Source organism: Bos javanicus, chromosome 9 (assembly GCF_032452875.1).
Source record: "Bos javanicus breed banteng chromosome 9, ARS-OSU_banteng_1.0, whole genome shotgun sequence".
NCBI classification, from domain to species: domain Eukaryota; kingdom Metazoa; phylum Chordata; class Mammalia; order Artiodactyla; family Bovidae; genus Bos; species Bos javanicus.
The window spans coordinates 42606215-42626145 of NC_083876.1; the positions used below are offsets into that span (position 1 = coordinate 42606215).

Sequence of the window (19931 nt, forward strand, 5' to 3'; positions counted from 1 at the left end):
TTTTGTGTCTGGTTTCGGTGGAGATGAAATGGCTGCTGCCGCCGCCGGCGGTGGTGGTGGTGGTGGTGGCGGTGGTGGAGGTGGTGCTGATGGTGGCGGTGCTGGCGGAGGTAGCGGTGCTGGCGGGGCCGGGGCCGGGGTTGGGCGCGGGGCTGGGCGGGGGAGGAGGGGAGGCAGGCTCCGGAGAAGCGCGGTCTCTTCTAGCGGCGGAGAACGTCAGTGGCTGTCAGAGGGAAAGGTAGCTCGAGGGGTCTCGGGGATGCCGCCGCCGCCGCCGCTCCGGCTCCCGCCGCCGCCGCCGCCAACGCCGCCGCTGCCGCCAACGCTGCCGCTGCCGCCGCCGCTGCTTCTGCTGCTCCCGCCGCCGCTCCCGCCGCCAACGCCGCCGCCGGGCTGCATCCTCGGTGCCCCGTGGAGTCGTCAGCCATCTTCCGGCGCTCTGTCCGTCTGCATGGGCGAGGGGGACGAGGGCCCGGCGCGGAGACAGCGGCTCTGGGCGTGCGTGCGTGGATGTGTGTGTGTGTGCGTGTGTGTGTGTGTGTGTGTGTATGTGTGTGCGCGCCCGGGAGAGCGCGCCAGCCCAGGCACCCAGCGCCTCCCGCGAGCCGAGCCGGGGGCGGGCCGGGGGCCGGCGCCGGGAGCAGGGGGCGGGCGGGGGAAAGGTAGTGGGGGGGGGCGCTAGGACAGCCCCCAGCTCCCGAGCGGGCGTGGCTTCCACCGTCACAGTAGACGCGGATGCTGCGCGGCTCCGGGGGGCTGCTCGCGGCCGCCGGGCTCATCCGAGGCCGGCCCCGGCGGGACACGGCGCCCCTCGCGGCCGCTACCTCGGTACGATGCCCCCCGGGGCCCCGCTCCGACCCCGGCCGCCCCCTTCAGCTCCGTGATGAGCTCTCGGGTGGGCTTGGAGTTGGGTTTTGAGCCCGAACTGGAAGCTGCTTAGGAAAAATGAATGGGGTTGCGGGGAGGAGATAGGGCGGTGGGAGGGCGTGGGGACCAGAGGTCGCGTTGATAGAAGGCCGCTTTCCGCCCCCTGCCCAGAAGAAAGCAGACTGAGCTCGCCCCCTTCGGATGGCAAGGTCGGGGTCTCGGGAAAAGCAAACCACAGTCCTGACCTCCCCACAGCTGTCGGGGACAGTGTCGCCTTCTGGGGGCCACCCCAGGGCTCTGGAGGCTGGAGGCCCCTTGGAGATCCCTGCGCCTTGCTCGGCTGGTCCCCAACGCGGCGCGGGTGACGACTGCGCTTGCAAGAAAGCTTTTGCCTCCCAACGAACCACTTAGAAGTAGGACATCTCGGCCTACAGCTCCCTGCTCTTTCTTTTCTTTCTTTTCCCTCCAGTTCTCGCTCACACATACATACACACACACGTGTGTTTTGTCTCACTACAAAGTTAACAGCGTTACCCCGTGCGCACCCGTCTCCCGGTGCGCTTGATATAAACCAGCCCCCCAAGATTAGATGCCGCTGGGAGTGCAGCGTCCCGCGTGGGGTTCCATTCTCCAGAGACCAGGACTACCTGGCCACCTCCGGCGGGACCCTTCCCCACCCGCTGGGTGACTCTTTGCCCTCGACTGCCCTGCGCGCATCTTCTCTCAAGTCGACCTCGCTCCCCCTGCGCTGGCGCGCCTCCCCTTTGGCCCTCTGCGTCTACGCCCGGGGCCAGGCTCGGATGGCGTTTGTCCCTCTTTGGGTCGAGGCAGTGGCCTAAACGGTTTGATGAGTTTTCGGTGAGACACGCAGCTCTAAACGCCTCGTACACGCGGCGGGGGACAAGCTGAGGTTCCCGGCTTCGGTTTCCCGCGCCGCGACACTTCGTAATTACCTGACACAATGCGATATGGGGGTGTCCATTGTTCCATTCAGTGTTATTGTAGAGTGTGCACTGTGACAGTGGTGGAACTTAAAATTGCACAATTAAAAAAATTTTTTTAACTAAATTTTTACTAAAAGAATGAATTCGGTGTGCAGGATATGAGTAAGCTCTCCATTAAAATCTCAGTTTGGCCTGTCAAACGAGGCTCATCCTGGGTATTACGCTGCCTAATTTGCATCTTGGCATTGTTTTTTTTTTTTTTTAAACGTCGAATTAGAGCTCTTTGGGAGCGTACTCGGGAGGACTGAGTACCTCCACGTTGGCTATTTTGCCGTTTAGCATCGTTTTGTTTCGTAAAGGTCAAATTACAGATGCTTGGGCGTGTACCCAGGAGAGCTGAGCACCTCCTTTCGTCTCTTCTCTTCCCTGTCTGGAGAAAGAGGAGAAGCCGCACCCCGCTCCGCGTGGCTCGTGGATCCCAGGCGAGCCAAGAGGCCAGAAGCAGCGGGGCCAAACCGGGCTCCGCTCCTGAAAGGGGTCCACGCGAAACCCTTGCCCCAAGGAAAGTGAAAAATCCTGGGGCGGTTATCCCGGACGAGAAAAACTCAAGAGGACCGTTGAAGTATTAGGGAGTGCTCTGCAGTACAAGAGTTGGAGGTTTTTTACGGTAGCCTCTGGGAGCGTACCCAGGTATACACCGGTTTTGAGCCCAAGTGCTGTGGCCAGCTAGGGCCAGGAGTCCTCAGGAACCCACAGTGGGACCCAAGACCATCCAGACAGCGAGAATACCGGGAGGAGCCAAAACCTGTTTGCGCTAACCCCCGCCCCCTTCCTGGAACGCTAACACAACATTCTCATTTTTAAATGAGTGTGTGAGAGTGGGTGTATTTCTCAGTGAGAAATAAGCATCCTAATGCCATTGCTGGAAGAGAGAGAAGAAGAAATCTTTTTGATTTTTCAAACTGAATTTCATCCAAAACATCTGATAAATAGGATGTGGGTTGGAGTTAGTTTTCTCTGTTTTGTCCTCTCGGTTTTTAATGAGAAGTAGTGAGAAAACTTTTTTTTTTTTTTTTTACTTTTAAATAACTGTGGAAAGGTATGTTGTAAAGTGTACACAGAAAAAAGCTTTTTGTCTTCTGGAGACATATTTAAGTCCCCTCTGTTTCCTTTGGTGCCAGAACCATTACAATTGATTCACAGTTGTTTAGTTGATATCAAATAACAGGTTATATACCCCAAGTCCTAAGATACAGTTTCACAAGTTAAGAATAAAATAAACAGAAAAGGTGAACTGTAGCCCAGAGTTATATTTAGAGGCAGCTACACTTCCTTTAAAGAAAATTACTTGCTCTGCCATAGTTCAGGCATTTAATACAAATAATCATATTAATCAGCCACCTGTTCCTTCACAGGCACATGTCTTCCAGAAAACTGAGGTGAGAACATCAAATTAGAATCCACAATGCATGTCATCATTGACAGAATGAAAGCTCATAAAGTATGTGTGAGGAGAGTTTTAGTCTTGAATAAACCTCAGAAGTTATGATTTTTACATCTTAGCAAAGACAACATGTAGTCAAAGTTGCTCTGTCATGTCTGACTCTTTGCAACCCCATGAACTGCCAGGCTCCTCTGTCCATGAAATTCTCCAGGCAAGTATACTGGAGTGAGTAGCCATTCCCTTCTCCAGGGGATTGAACCCAGGTCTCCCCCATTGCAGGAAGATTCTTTGCCATCTGAGCCACCAGGGAACAGATGAAGACAATTATATAATGGGTTGCTGTTTTATGAATTTGGATATTATCATGAGTCCAATAATGTTCCCTGGATAACTTCAGACACTCTGTAAGAGTATAACCCAGTGTGGACAGGACAATCTCTTACTTATCTTGGAAGAGCCACCCTTTATTCTATGAATTACCTTTATGCTTCCCAATCATTAGCGCCCTCTCTCTTTCACACACACACAGACACTCAAGCGCACATCCAAGACAAACCCTGAAAGAAAAATTCCCTTTACTAGCCCTGCCAGTCACCAAAATAAGCACAAGATTGACCTTTCATTACATTAATTCCTCAGATACATTTTTATGACTTTTACTCTTCAAGGTCGCTCTTAATGTTCATTCTAGCCTGATAAATCCAGAAAATACTTCAGAGAGTAGATAGGAAGAAGACCCCAGTGTGATTTGCCTTCAGCCCTCAACCTCTCAATCTGCTTCTTTGTTATCTCCAAGAACACCTAACTCAGAGGCCTAGTCTTCATGACTTAAAAGAAATTAATAGATATTTGCTGATTGATTAGTATGATATAATAACAAACTTACTTTTGTATATTGTCTAAAATTAATGCTCATTTTGAACAAGCTCTGTAATCTAACCAAATGTGGAGACTAAAATATGTGGGAAAATTACTATGCTGAACACATTATAAGAATTATCTCATCTAATATCCACAGAACCCTATAAGGCAGCATGTACTGTGATCCCCATTTTACAGATGAAGAAACTAAGGCTTGCATAAGCTAAGTTAAGCTAGTAAGTATTGGGATTTGAATCTATAACTTTCTTTTCGACTCTGGATTTGGAGTTCTTGACACTATGCTAATCTACTTTGACATATTCCTTTTGACAATTTGTATTTTGTATAATCTAAGGCCCACATTTTTCAAATTTTAACATCTCTGAAATTGTGACATATCTTATAATACTTCTTTAAATTATAAGTAACAACAGCTCCCCCCACCCCCGCCACGTTGGTATATGAAGAAATCACATATTTTCCAAAACAGTGGTGTATTTGGTTATGGTAGGTTATGCTTCAATATCAAATATCAGAAAATCTAAGAGTCTTAAAACAAGATCAGTTTGGGACTTCTCTGGTGGTCCAGTGGTTAAGACTCCACACTCTTTATGTGGGGGGCCCAGGTTCGATCCCTGGTCAGGGAACTAGATACCACATGCCTCAACTAAAGATCCTGCATACCACAACTAAGACTGTGCAGCCAAATTAAAACACACACACACACACACACACACACATGCACACACACACACAGGAGAGGCTTATACTACTTGCTCACACAAAGTTTGCTGAAGATCTGTGTGACCCTCCAGCGGGCACTGCATCTTTGTACCAGTATGTACTTCCTGTAGCTACAAAGTAGAAGGTAAAACCTTGGAGGATCTCACACAGCAATTAAATGCTCCAGCTTAGCAGTGACATAGGTCACTTCTGCCTACAAATCATTGACTAGAATTAGTCACATGGCTCTGCCCAACTGCTAGGGAAGCTGGGAATTGAATCTACCACATTCTCCAGAGTGAAGAGCCGGATATGGGCAAGCATTTATGAAATATGATCATTAGAATCAGTTAATGTAAATATCATGGATCTATTTTAATAAAACCAATGAGCAACAGTTGGCCTATGATCTGTTATATCCATCATAAGTGCACTTTCAAAATTCATGTTCATGCTTAACTTCAAAGAACAAAATTCAGAATTCTTCAAAAAGAACGTTATGAAACAGCATAACTATAATTCAGGAAGTCTACAGGTGAGCTTCAGGGCTTTGGAACCTTCTAAAAGGATATACCAAATCATCAGTGCATTTTTTCTGAGGAATGGGTCATTCTCAATTGGGATTCATGATTTATTCATTCCTTTATTCAACAACTATGTGTTGAGAGCCCAGTATATTCCAGGCATGATGTTCTGAGTTCCTGGGATCCAGCAGCAAAGATGACACACAAGTTCCCAAATCTCATTAAGTTTATAATCTGCAAAGGGGACAATAAATAATAATTAAAAAAGAGACAATTTTAGATTCAGATAGGTGAGAAAAAAGGACTTTGTGATAGGAACTGGAATTGAAAAAAGAGGTTGGGGTCTACTTTAGCTAAATAGTCAAGATTAACCTTTAGGAGGGAATATTTGATCTGAAATAGGAAAGATGAGAGGGACTGCCTCTGCAGAGGTCTTAGAATCCTTGAGAAAAGTGTTCTGGTTCAAATTCTAAAAGAGCTGAAGAATGCACTCAGTACACTGGAGACGTTGAAAGTGTCTGGACCATGGAGAGTAGTAGGAGAGGCAGTGAAAGAGGAAGGCAGAGGCCTGATGTGCTGGGGCCTGTAGGTAAGGGATGGATAAGAGGTCAGAATTTGCTAGGTTTGGAGTCTGAAGGTAGAGGGCACAGAGTAGAGGTGAATCATGCCTCCTGCCTGAGATGGAGCCCAGAACAGCACCTGTGCAGCATGGCACAGCCAGGCACAGTGCGGGTAGGCACAGTGGTGTGCAGGAACCCGGACAGAAGGTTCTGGGGTTGCTATAAATACCCTCCACTCACCATAGTGTGCGTTTCATGTGTGCCTGAGAGTAGAGTAGGTGTGGCTCTGAGAGACTGCAGAATTTTTTTTTTTAATTTATACATAATCTTGTATTGGAGTATAGTTGAGTTACAATGTTTTATTGGTTTCTAGTGCACAGCAAAGTGACTCATTGTACATATATATAGTCTTTTTCATATTCTTTTCCATTATGGTTTCCTACAGGATATTGAATATAGCTCCCCATGCTATACCAGGAGGACATTGTTGTTTGTCTATTTTATATATAGTAGTTTATATCCGCTAATCCCAAACTCATAATTTATCTGTCCCCCTACCCCTGTCTGTGAGTTTGTTTCCATTTTGTGAATAAATTCATTTGTATCATATTTTAGATTCTGCATACAAGTGATATCACATGGTATTTGTCTTTCTGTTTTTGACTTACTTCACTTAGTCCATCCATGTTGTTAGAAATGGGTTTATTCACTTATGGCTGAGTAACATTTCATTGTAGTATGAAATATTATACCACCTCCTTCTTTGTATATTCATCTGTTGAAGGGCATGTAGGTTGCTTCCATGAGACTACAGAGTCTAAGTAGATCTGCCCCTAAAATGTTTGATCAGAGACTCCACTAGGACTTCCACATCAGAGGAGGCCAGCTGGAGAGGTGACTGTGGCTGAGGAGTGAATGCTACCCACTCACCCACCCCCCTGTCATGTAGATGCCAGCCCAGTGAGAAGAGTGTAGGGGTGGACACAAGAGAAGATTAAATCAGCTGAGATTATCTGGAGGTTTCATTTCCACCTCCTAGCATAGAAGTCTTGTGAAACAGATGTTGGGTTCAGTTATAAAGAAATGAAGTTTCAGTTCAGTTCAGTCAGTTCAGTTCAGTCGCTCAGTCGTGTCTGACTCTGTGACCCCATGAACTGCAGCACGCCAGGCCTCCCTGTCCATCACCAACTCCCGGAGTCCACCCAAACCCATGTCCATCAAGTTGGTGATGCCATCCAACCATCTCATCCTCTGTCGTCCCCTTCTCCTCCTGCCCTCAATCTTTCCCAGCATCAGGGTCTTTTCCAACGAGTCAGCTCTTCACATCAGCTGGCCAAAGTATTGGAGCTTCAGCTTCAACATCAGCCCTTCCAGTGAACACCTGAGACTGATCTCCTTTAGGATGGACTGGTTGGATCTCCTTGCAGTCCAAGGGACACTTCAAGAGTCTTCTCCAACACCACAGTTCAAAAGCATCAATTCTTCTGCGCTCATCTTTCTTTGTAGTCCAACTCTCACATCCATACATGACTAATGGAAAAACCATAGCCTTGACTAGACTGAACTTTGTTGGCAAAGTAATCTCTCTGCTTTTTAATATGTTGCCTAGGTTGGTCATAACTTTCCTTCCAAGGAGTAAGCGTCTTTTAATTTCATGCCTGCAATCACCATCTGCAGTGATTTTGGAGCCCAAAAAAATACTCAGCCACTATTTCCACTGTTTCCCCATCTATTTGCCATGAAGTGATGGGACCGGATGCCATGATCTTAGTTTTCTGAATGTTGAGCTTTAAGCCAACTTTTTCACTCTTCTCTTTCACTTTCATCAAGAAGCTCTTTAGTTCTTCTTCACTTTCTGCTATAAGGGTGGTGTCATCCGGCAATCTTGATTCCAGCTTGTGCTTCTTCCAGCCCAGCACTTCTCATGATGTACTCTGCATAGAAGTTAAATAAGCAGGATGACAATATACAGCCTTGACGTACTCCTTTTCCTATTTGGAACCAGTCTGTTTTTCCATGTCCAGTTCTAACTGTTGCTTCCTGACCTGCATACAGATTTCTCAAGAGGCAGGTCAGGTGGTCTGGCATTCCCATCTCTTTCAGAATTTTCCACAGTTTATTGTGATCCACACAGTCAAAGGCTTTGGCATACTCAATAAAGCAGAAATAGATGTTTTTCTGGAATTCTCTTGCTTTTTCCATGGTTCAGCAGATGTTTGCAATTTGATCTCTGGTTCCTCTGCCTTTTCTAAAACCAGCTTGAACATCAGGAAGTTCATGGTTCACATATTGCTGAAGCCTGGCTTGGAGAATTTTCAGCATTACTTTATTAGCGTGTGAGATGAGTGCAATTGTGCGGTGGTTTGAGCATTCTTTGGCATTGCCTTTCTTTGGGATTGGAATGAAAACTGACCTTTTCCAGTCCTGTGGCCACTGCTGAGTTTTCCAAATTTGCTTGCATATTGAGTGAAGCACTTTCACAGTGTCATCTTTCACATGTAGCAAATACCTGAAGTTTTTACATTGATACTTATAGCTCACACATATATTTTACGCTATAACTCAAATCTGCTTTTAAACAATTTTTAAAGGAAGTTTTCTGACTCCTGAAGTAAATTTTGTGCATTATCTGCCTGATTATTTACTATCTAAAATGTATCACCCAAACCAGAATGGCTTTCCTTGAGGGTATGGCCTTAATATCATAATAAGACCAACTTAAACATAGAACATTTTCAATAATTATCCCAAATTTCTTGTAAATACAAATTTCAACTTAGTATCTGAGTTATCTTGAATTGTCATTGCCTTCCCCAATGAAATCCGTTGATGAAATCAGGTCTCTTCTCTGTATTAGATTTGCTGCTGCTAAGTCACTTCAGTTGTGTCCGACTCTGTGCGACCCCATAGACGGCAGCCCACTAGGCTCCTCTGTCCCTGGGATTCTCCAGGCAAGAATACTGGAGTGGGTTGCCATTTCCTTCTCCAATGCATGAAAGTGAAAAGTGAAAATGAAGTCTCTCAGTTGTCCCCGACTCTTAGCGACACCAAGGACTGCAGCCTACCAGGCTCCTCCGTCCATGGGATTTTCCAGGCAAGAGTACTGGAGTGGGGTGCCATTGCCTTCTCCGTAGATACTAATGTAGATATAATAATATCGTATTTCCTTTAGACAATCAAATGCCATTAAAATGATTAGCCCTCTTACAATCTGATGTTGAGTTGTATCATCAACAATCATGTCTTGAAGTCCTGCTAGAGCCAAGTATTTTGCACAAATTGTGTCAATTATTTCTCACAAGCATTCTTAAGAGTGTAATTGTTCCGTTTTACACCTTAGGAGACCGAGGCTGAACTCAAGGTCACACTAGGAAATGGTTGATCCAGAAAAACATCTTCAGTTGGCCAACTTGCAGACAGGTGAGGTATGCTGCCACCTACTCCACACTCTGCTCTTCTCTGCTCAGCACTTCTATCACTTTTTTTGGGGAAAAGAGAATATGCAGATACAGTAAATAATTCTAATTCCTACTTTATTCTAATTTACACCTGGATGTTATAGGAATTAAAATATCCATGACCAATACTCAACCTTTCAAAAATAACATACTACACTGTAATATTCTCAAACCGAATATGGTATTCAGTGAATGGTTACAGAGAATTGATATCTATGTTTTGACCCACCTCCTTTGAGAAACATTACATGTTGTAAGAAACATTTTTCTTTCACAGAAAAATTGTCTCCAATGTGCTATTGAGCCATAAGTTGTTTCTTTATTGCATCCCAGAGGGAAGAATTTGAGTGGAAAAGATTCCACAGTTTAACTATGAGAGGACATTACACATTTCAGTGGAAGAAAAAATTTTTCATCAAAAGCTAAGTAGATAAATTAAAGATGCTATAATAAGTCTTGGGATATATGTTGTGCATTTGTTTTGCCTTGTTTTTTAAATCCATTAAAGTTACTAAATCTGTATACCAGATGCTGAAGTAGGACTCACTCAACTCAGTTTTGCCTTTCCCATCTGAAGTTAGTCAGTCTTTAGGGCAGCTTATTGCTTTTGGAGTCTGGAGGTGAGGGAGAGCTGGCAGGGACAGACGGAAGGGAAGAGAGAAGATCCAGGGACAGTGACTGCAGGCTGCGCTCCCCGAGGAAGTCTCGGGATGTACAATATGGGAAAGTGCCCAAGTCCTAAGCTGGAAAACAAAGCAAAACCAAACCAAACCCCAGCATGGGGAAATAAAAGGAAGTTCAACACTGAACAGAGTGTGCACACGAGCATCTCTTTATGTGAAGAGCAGTAGAGTTTTGTGGCCTGAACACACAATTACATAGAATTTAGTAATACAAAAGCTACTATTTATTGAATGCTTTTTAATAAATAGGACTTTAATAAGTAGTACTGTGCTTAATATCTTAAAGAAATTATTTTATTCGATCCTCACACAGTTGACACAATTACAGACTGTGTCCCATTTTGTAGATGAGGAAATGGAAACATTAAGCAGTTGCCTACTAAGTGGGCCAACAATCTGACCGGAATCCAGAATTCTTCCTGCCACCTTGCAATACCAATGGTTTTGATGAGGGTTCTTGCTTGCAAGCAACAAAATGAGCTCTTACTATCTAAAGGAAACAAAATGTTGAAGGAAAGGGGGCTCATAGAATCTGAGAGGCTGGAAGAACAGGCTTGGGAAACAAGGCAGGACCCAGGACCTAAGGAGGCCAGGCCATAGGAACACTCTATCCAAGATGCCACCATCTCTGCTTCTGCTGTACCACACCTTCTAGAAATGACTACTGGACATCATGCTGACCCCTTGAACTGCTCCAGATGCTCCTCCTTCATCTCGGAGTGCACGGGCCTGTGTGGGAGGGTCCATGGCCCAGCACTGGGGCCCCTGCTCCATATTCCAGGGTGAGGGGAGAGTGAGATTCAGTCTGTTTGGCATCTACAGTGGAAAGTGAGGTCTTATATCCCAAGATCACATGCAATGAAGAATTCCCCTAAACACAAGGACAGATGGATTTTGACAGCCAAAGGAATGTTATAATGTCCTTCCAGACTACCCGCTGTAGCCGCTTTGTAGCAAATCATTCCATTAGGAAAGTAAATGTAGGGCTGTTAAAATAATTTTGAAAGGTCAGGCAAAGGTGGAATTATGCAAACATTAAATATTGCAAATCAAAACCTGACTGACCTAGAATTTCATCCTAATAGATTTATCTGCAATCTCTAAATGCAAACTTAAAAAAGACAAATTTGATAACCCATATGCTAAACAGCAATTAATTGGAATGTTTAGGGAATGGAATAGTTCTTGTTAACTTAAATTTCTAACTAAAAGTGATTAAGCCCCTAAAAAGACCCACAAACCTTTATATTTGAGATCTTGTCACTGCAATTCTTTATAAAATACTTAGATTGTGACGATTTTGCAATGCCTCAGAATTACTGATGCCACCATATGTGGTTGTAAAGTGCAGTGGGCGTAGATTGCGACAAGTGTGTATAGATCTCAGGGTATACATTCTATATACATTAGGCAAACTTCTGTTTTTTTATTTTAGGCTAATCCTTTTGTAACCTTTTATTAACATTTTTATTTTGTAAAAAAGAATTATCACTTCCTAATGTAAAGGAAGAAATGGCTATATATTCAATTACAAATGCAGAAACATATAGTACCACTTGACCTTGAAAATGTAACGGCCATGAAAGCATCCAATATTAGTTTATTAGCCAAACTTCTGATCGGCTTATGAGTTTGCCTAGGGAGATAAGAAAAAGGGAGACTAATCCTAGTGAAGGATAGAAATGGCAACCATTTGAGTTGGGCCTTGATGGACGATGAGTAGGATATTGACAAGTGAGGGAGGGAGAAGGAGGAGTATCCTAGGCAGGAAGAACAATATGAAGAAAGGTGTCAAGGCATGAAAGTGCAAATGGAGCAAAGGGAAGGGGGATAATTCAGTGGGTTTAGGATGAGTGTATTAAAGGGGATCTGTGAGATCACCCCAAAGGTAGGATAGAAACAGATTATCAATGGCTGCAAATGCCATCCTAAAGGAGCTTAAATATTTGCTGAACTAAAATCAAAATTATTTCATAATAAGGTATTATATAGGTATTTTTACATCCATTTTAAGATGAATAAACCAAAACATAAAAATGTTAAGTGACTTGCCTAAAGGCATTCAGCTAGGAAGTAACAGAACCAAGATTTAGATTTAGATCTAGCCTGATTCTGGAGCCTAGGATCTTAACTTTCAACCTATGCGATTTTAACAAACCATACTCCAGAAGGCATTATAAAAGGAAATTTAAAAGCAGTGGTAATTTTACAGTAATAAATAGGACCTGAGGAAAACACATATGCAAGATAACAGACTATTTTGAGGTTGTAATCAATAAAGACGATTTTCACATTAGCTTTCATCGCTGCAAGAGGTAGTATTATAGGAACCCACAGAAGGATGTGGGTTCATTTATTTTTAGATCCCTCCCACCATACAAATATGTTAACATTATATCTATATAAATACTATCTGTGTTACTTATTTCCTATCTACCTCTTTTGAAAGGGAAATCTCATTTATTCTGGTCATTACAAGTAACCTAATATAAAGGAATTATAAAGTGTCTCCTTGTAAAACACACTTGGGGGCTTCAGTGGTAGTCCTAGTAAATCAATATTAAAAATGATGAAATCCAATAAAAACATTAAGTCCAAGTCTTAAGAGGCATGCAAATAGTCTTGTATAAAAAAAACTGAGACATGATTATTAAATATGAGAACCAGGGTGCAAATATCCCCAATAAATCCTTTGGAAATATTTTTAAGAAAGAGACTGTCTCTCTTAGAATCTGAGACAGATGAAAAACAGAAGGGAGTTCTGCACCCAGAGGACTTCAAAGATTGAGATGTTGACCCATCCATTTGGCTTCAGTGTCTTGGAATGACCACAGACAGGCTGTTTTTTAACTCCCTATGCTTAGTATGGCACAAGTACTTTAGAAGGATTATTTTTCTTCTTTCTACAGTAGTAAAAGAATCTACTGTCATGAAGTAGACCCTGGGTCAGTGTTACAAGCAAAACCCGCACCTACTATGAGATTCCTACTTCTCACTCTAGCTTTCTCTCCTCTGTTATCATGATGATTTCAATTTCAAACTGCAGCCGTGGTCATTCATTTCCCTTTAGAAAAAGCATGAAGCTGAGACAGCTTCCAAAATATAAAACCAGATACTTAGAACTTAAACTACCCATTTCACATTGTTTGGATCTTAACTTAAATCAACCATGTGAAGACATTCTTGAGACAATTGGAATATTAAGAATTTTGGTCATTTTGTTAGGCGCAATTGTAGTTACTTTTTTTAAAAAAAAGAAGTCCTACTTTTTATAAATAAATTCTGAAATATTTTGAGGCAAAATAGGATATCCAGGATTTGCTTCAAAATACTCCAGAATTGTTGAGGAGTGAAAAATGTGAATAACTGCCCAAACTGGGTAATAAGCAGATATGGTCTCATTATCCTATTTTTCCTACTTTTGTGTAAAGTTTGAAAACTATAATAGAATGTAATAAAAAGTAAAAAAAAAAAAAAACCCATTTAAAAACACCACAAAAAGACCTCTGTAAGAGAAGTCTAATTCAAAAGAGGGCTTCAACAATGAACGGGTTTCTATCTAAAATAAAGTTCTAAGCCATATAACTTGCAACATCTTTAGAACAACTCATGACTATAATATTTGCAAGCAAACAGTATTTCAATCATTTTTGCAGTGTATACATGCTTATCCTATGTGGGTAAATTGCATGCTTTGTTCTGGAGTTAAAAACAGCCATTCTCCTAGAAGTATCAGAAACAAAAGTACTTTATATCTATATTGTTTATTGATTTGAAGTTGGGAGGATCTATGGTTGAATAGTGGAGAATGATGATAGAACAAGGTTTCTATGTGCTGGGCACTAATCTAAGTACTTTACATTTATGAACTCATGAAAATATTCAAAATTACTCATTAATATAGGTAATATTGTTCTTCCCACTTTACTGATGGTAAATGACATATTTTGCCCAGCTTGCACTATTGGTTAATAGCAAAGCTGGGGTTCAAATGCAAGGAATCTGACTCTTGTGTCATAAGCCCTTAATCACTAAGTTCTTTCACTCTCCATGGAAAGAGTGTCTTGTAGAGTTGTTTGTTTAGACTTTGGGGAGCTAGTCTGTTTTATTCTTAGAAAAATAAAGTAACTCTTACTCCCTTTGACATCAGCATATTCTTTTTGTTTTGTTATGTACTTCAAACTTATTACTCCCAACATGGTCATACCAGCCCTATAATATTCAAACGTATTTATTACAGATATTTGTTTATGGTGTGATTTCAAAGAAGAGAAACATCACAGCAAGCTGTTTTGACTTAAAGCAGGGTACTTTTGAGAAAGAGGTTCAACACCGTAGTAGTTGACAATGACATCTCTCTTGTGTGGGTGTCAGCTGTTGGGAAATGACCTTAAGTGATTTGTCCTAATCACTTATCACTTTCTCTCAGATGGTCTTTTGCGAGTTCTTTTCAGCCCAGCAAGTTGATATGACTTCCATATTTCCAAGTTTAATAATGGAATCTCTTTCTCATTCTCTCTCTCATTTAGACACATTATTTGGGAAAGAAGAGTTTTTCAAAGATCTATTTATCTATGTGCCACATCACAATAACCTTTGCATATGATGACTTTAATTTGGGGCTTTTTAATCCATGCAGCATAATTAAGAATTTAGTTGAAATACCTATGTTATAACCTGAAATAAACTTGGCAAACTACAATTATTCTGCAGTTTTAGTCCATGAATTCAAATTGGCCTACTCCTGAAGCCTCTCCATCCCAATTCCTGGAGGACTTTTAATAGCTATTTCTAGATAAGAATTAGTTTGAGTCTACATGGGGCTTTGTACTGACTTATTTAATTGACTTGATCATTGAACTTATGAAAAGAATGGCTTGACTGACTTCTTTCAGTAAATTTGTGAAAAGTGATTTCTTAGAATTAACTGGCCATACTGACTTGATTGTTCACCCATAGATATCTATTGTTCACCCATCTATCCTTGAATTTTCCATTTTCCAATTTGGGAAGAAAACTGCCTTTTAAGGCAGAGAAAATATTTTCAGGTAAAATATTTTAGGTGTTATATTTATGACTGCAGAGCAGCATCCTGACAAGATTCCTTGACAACTCTGTAATTTGAAGTTGTCAACCTTTATAAATATAATAAATGCAGTATGTCTTAATCCCTTTCTGCCTGATGTTACCTATATATACATTCCATGCAACAAAAGGAGGTTTTTCTCTATATAGAATTCTATTACAATTTCTCTAAAACTTTAGGTAATGTAGTCTGACCTATATATTTATTTTTAAAAAAAGAAACAAAGAAAGAAAATAAATAAGGAAATTAGATATAAGAGAGAGAGAACCAATAAGAAATAATAGGAAAAAAGTTTAGATTACAATTTTTTAAGAATAGTGATGCTCAGCCCTGGCTGCATATTAGAATCTCCTGAGGAATATTTGAAAAATACTGATACCTGGTCCTCAACTCCAGAGATATTGATTCAGTTGGTCATGGTGGCTTTTTGGTCTTCATCAGAAATGTTTAAGTGGCAATGAAGAACTAGCTGAACTTGTAGTCATGGAGACATTCTCTGCGCTGGACTTCCTGCTCTGAAAACACAACTCAAATAACTTCTGAACTTGAGTGTGATGGTGAAGTGAAGATAGGAATGGAGAATAAAGATCCAGTTCATTCATTCATTATTCAACTGGCCAACAAATATTTACATAGTGTCTGTTTTTCAGCAGACACTGTATTAAGACTGAGGATGCAATTACAAACAGAACAGTTAAAAAAGAATTATGAGGTCCTCTCTAAAATCTTCCTTGTGGGCTTAGTGTTTCAACCTATGTTAATGTCAAGATCAATTGGGTTGGCTGGACCAGAGAGACAGAGAATGAAATGATAGTAAGAACCAGATTAGTCTACTAGCTAATTTTTCATAATGGAATAAAAACATTTTGATACTTAGCTGGACCTCAGAGATCATCTCCTTTTTTTTTTTTTTTCAGATGAGTAATTTTAATCTCAGAAGGTTTAATGACTAACCCATGATCATATAGTGATTAGGTCAGAGCTGTATTACTCAGATTGCAAGTCATTTTTAATACTGTCTATGTTCAAGTAAAAACCTTCTCAACAGATTTTTTTTCCATCCTAAGATCCTTAAAGAAAATTGTCTCCCAGAAAGACCCTTTGTAAAAGAAAAGGACCAAGTTCTTCCCCTGCATTGAGCTAATCCTAGTGTGAAATTAACTAGCAGCACTGCTAGTCAATTCAACATTGCTCCTCTGTAGGGGGGCTCAGATGGTGAAGAATCTGCCTGCAACACAGAAGAGCTGGGTTTGATCCCTGGGTCAGGAAGATCCCCTGGAGGAGGGACTGGCAGCCCACTCCAGTATTCTTGCCTGGAGACCCCCATGGACAGAGGAGCCTGGCGGGTTACAATTCATAGGATGGCACTGGAGAAGGAAATGGCAACCCACTCCAGTGTTCTTGCCTGGAGAATCCCAGGGATGAGGGAGCCTGGTGGGCTGCTGTCTATGGGGTTGCACAGAGTCAGACACGACTGAAGTGACTTAGCAGCAGCAGTAACAATTAAACAAAAATGAAAACTACAATGAAGAATTATATATACTTTCCCATATCATCTTTGAAGGTTAAACTGTAAGATGGAAAGGACATTCAGTGATGTGGGAAATGCAGATTACTACTGTAAAGAGATTTCATTATATACCCATTTGTTGGAAATTTAAGAAGTTTGACAATATCAAATGTTGAGAGGGAGTGATCAACTGGATCTCTCATAAATAGCTGGTGGAAGTATAAACTGGAAAAGATACTTTGGAAAACTGGCATTATCTATTAAACTTGAATATTCACATACATTGTGTGTGTGTGTGTGTGTGTGTGTGTGAGCAACCCAGTAATTCCAATGGTAGATGTAAACTCTTAACAGGTGAACCTGGAGACATTTGTAAACCTCTTCATGGCAACATTGTTGTAATAGAAAAAAAAATCTGGAAGAAATCCAAATGTCCATTGACTGGAGAAGGGATAAAGTGTGGTGTTTTCACCCAGTGGATATTATACAGCAGTCAAAACAAATGAACTGTCTCTACAAACATCAGCATGGGTGAATTGCAGCAAAATAGTTGAATAAATAAAAACGGTCACAGAAAATTACATCTAGCATGTGTGTGTGTGTGTGTGTATGTTAGTTACTCCATCGTGTCCAACTGTTTGTGACCCCATGGACTGTAGCCCACCAGGTTTCTCTGTCCGTGGAATTCTCCAGGCAAGAACACTGTAGTGGGTTGCCATTTCCCTCTCCAACATCTAGCATGGGGCCACCTTTTTTAAGCTAAAAATAACCAATTAATATACTTTTAGGAATACACATAGTGTTAAACTATGTGTTATAAAAATCATGGGAATGATAAATACCAATTGAAGATAAAAATAACCTTAGATTAAGGAAGAAATGAGAATAGTATGGAGGAAGGTCACATAGTCAAAAATAAGCTATTGTCAATATTCGAGTTCTTGTGCTGACAATAGGGTCACTATATATGTTATACAAAGATTTATAGATAATTGTATTAGTTCTTAAATTGTAGCATAACAAACTATCCTATAACTTAGCAACTTAAAAATAGTTATTATTACACATAGTTTCTTAGGTTCTTGGGTCAGGCATCCAGTGCACCTTGGTTGGGTGGTTTGGCTCAGAGTTTCTCATGAGGTTGCAGTCAAGCTGTGAGTCAGAGCTGTAGTCTCTGAAAGAGCTGGAGGATCTGCTTCCAAGATGGCTCATTCACATGGCTTTTGGCATAAGGCTCAGTTCCTTGATCCCTGGGCCTTTTCATAGGACTGCTTGTGACTTGCCTTCTTCCACCAGAGCAAATAATGAGAGAGAGACAGAGACAGAGAATATGAGCAATCAAGAGCCCACGAGGGAAGCTGCGCCTGGTCTTCATTGCAGTGTGTGGTACCTTTGTTGTGGCATGTGGGATCTTCAATTGCGCCATGGGGGATCTAGTTCCGAGAGCAAGGATCGAATCCAGCTGCCTGCACTGGGAGCACGGAATCTAATCCAATGGACTGCAGGAAAGTCTCTGCAATGTCTTTCATAAAACTAATAATGAATTAACACATCATCACTTTTGTTGGACTTTATTGATCATTCATACCTACCCTGAGACAAGACGGAAGGGGACCACAGGGTATGACAGGGGTCACTGGATATCACCTTGCAGGGTGCCTACCACCATAATAAAACAAAAAAGAGCAATGCATGGACCAATGATAAAAATGTGTTAAGAAGCAATTATGTGGGAGCTGAGGCTGGAAAATAAACGAATAAATAAACAAATGCATTCAGTTCTGAAGACAACAGGATACAGGGGAAGGAGTGAGATGAGCTTTAATTCTAGCTCTACCACTTCTCAGCTTTCTGACTTTGGGAGATTCATTTGACTTCCTTGCATTTATAAAAAAGGATATTTACTTGCTGCTTTAATTTTTTTATTATGGAAATATTCAATCATACACAAAATTGAATAACAAATACCATATATTTATCATCCTAAATCAACAACTTTGAAAATTTTGGCATACTTGCTTTGTCTATTTTTCCCCTCCTCAAGTGTCTTAAAGTGAATTCTTGACATTGTGTTATTCTATATATTCTATATTCTGTATACTTTAGTATGTATCATTTTAAAATATGGACATTTTTCTTATAGACTCACACATAAGATTAATAATAATTCCTTTGGAATATCTAATATATCAAACCTATGACTTGGAAGTGAAAGTCGCTCAGTTGTGTCTGACTCTTTGCGACCCCATGGAATTCTCTAGGCCAGAATACTGGAGTGGGTAACCTTTCCCTTTTCCACGGGATCTTCCCAACCCAGGGATTGAACCCAGATCTCCCACATTGCAGGCAGATTCTTTACCAACTGAGCCACAAGGGAAGCCTTGAATTTCTTTAAATGTCTCAAAACTTACTTTTTTATAGTTGTTTTTTCAGAATCAGGATCCATACAAGGTTCACACATTATACTTGGTTTGGTATGCCCCTTAGAAATCATTCAATGTAGAAGGAGTCCTTTTACTCATTTCCATCTTAACCTCCTTGTCTTGTTGAATAAATGCTGTCAATTGTCTTGTAGAATATTTTACAAGCAGTTTTAGTCTGTTTGCTTCCTTGTGAGGCTGTCTCACTTGTCCAGCTCCCTTCTATGTTTCTAGAAAATTGGAAGTTAGACCTACACACTTGATGAGATTTAGTTTCAACTATTTGGGAAGAGGGCTTCCCAGGTTCCTCAGTGGTGAAGAATCCATCTGCCAATGCAGGAGACGTGGGTTCGATCCCGGGGTTGGGAAGACCCCCTGGAGAAGGAAATGGCAACCCATTCCAGTATTCTTGCTTGGGAAATCCCATGGACAGAGGAACCTGGCAGACCACAGTCCATGGGGTCAAAAAAGAGGTCAGACACAACTCAACGACTAAACAACAACAACATTTAGGCAAGAATATTTCATAGGTAGTTTTGTGCTTCATAATGTGCCACATCAGGAGGAACATCAGTGTGGACTCCCCGCTCCTAGTGATGCTGACATTGGTTAGTGCTTGCAGGTGGTGTCAGCCTGAGCCTCCATTGTGAAGTTTTCTACCAGCCTCTTATCTATTGATGACTGTTACCTGGATCGATTGTTTTATGAAGAATTACAATATGGTGATTTCCTAATCTTACCTTTTATTCCCCTTCTATTCAATGGAATTGTGTGATAAACTTCCCCCTCACCAGCCTGAGCTATTTGGTTACCGCATTAGAAGAGGCAGTTGTTCCCAATATCACATCCTC

General features: G+C 41.5%; 1 protein-coding gene and 1 non-coding gene across 2 annotated transcripts; both read left to right on the forward strand.

Moving 5' to 3' along the window:
• The first annotated feature begins 28 nt into the window (after positions 1–28).
• Positions 29–18221, forward strand: LOC133253881 (WAS/WASL-interacting protein family member 1-like). The gene is made up of 3 exons (XM_061427672.1): positions 29–828; positions 9264–9343; positions 17957–18221. Exon 1 carries the CDS (start codon positions 29–31, stop codon positions 680–682), a length of 654 nt encoding a protein of 217 aa, XP_061283656.1. The 3' UTR covers positions 683–828; positions 9264–9343; positions 17957–18221.
• On the forward strand, positions 4691–4763 carry TRNAK-CUU (transfer RNA lysine (anticodon CUU)). The gene has a single exon. It is a non-coding gene; the product is annotated as a tRNA-Lys (tRNA).
• Positions 18222–19931: the final 1710 nt, after the last annotated feature.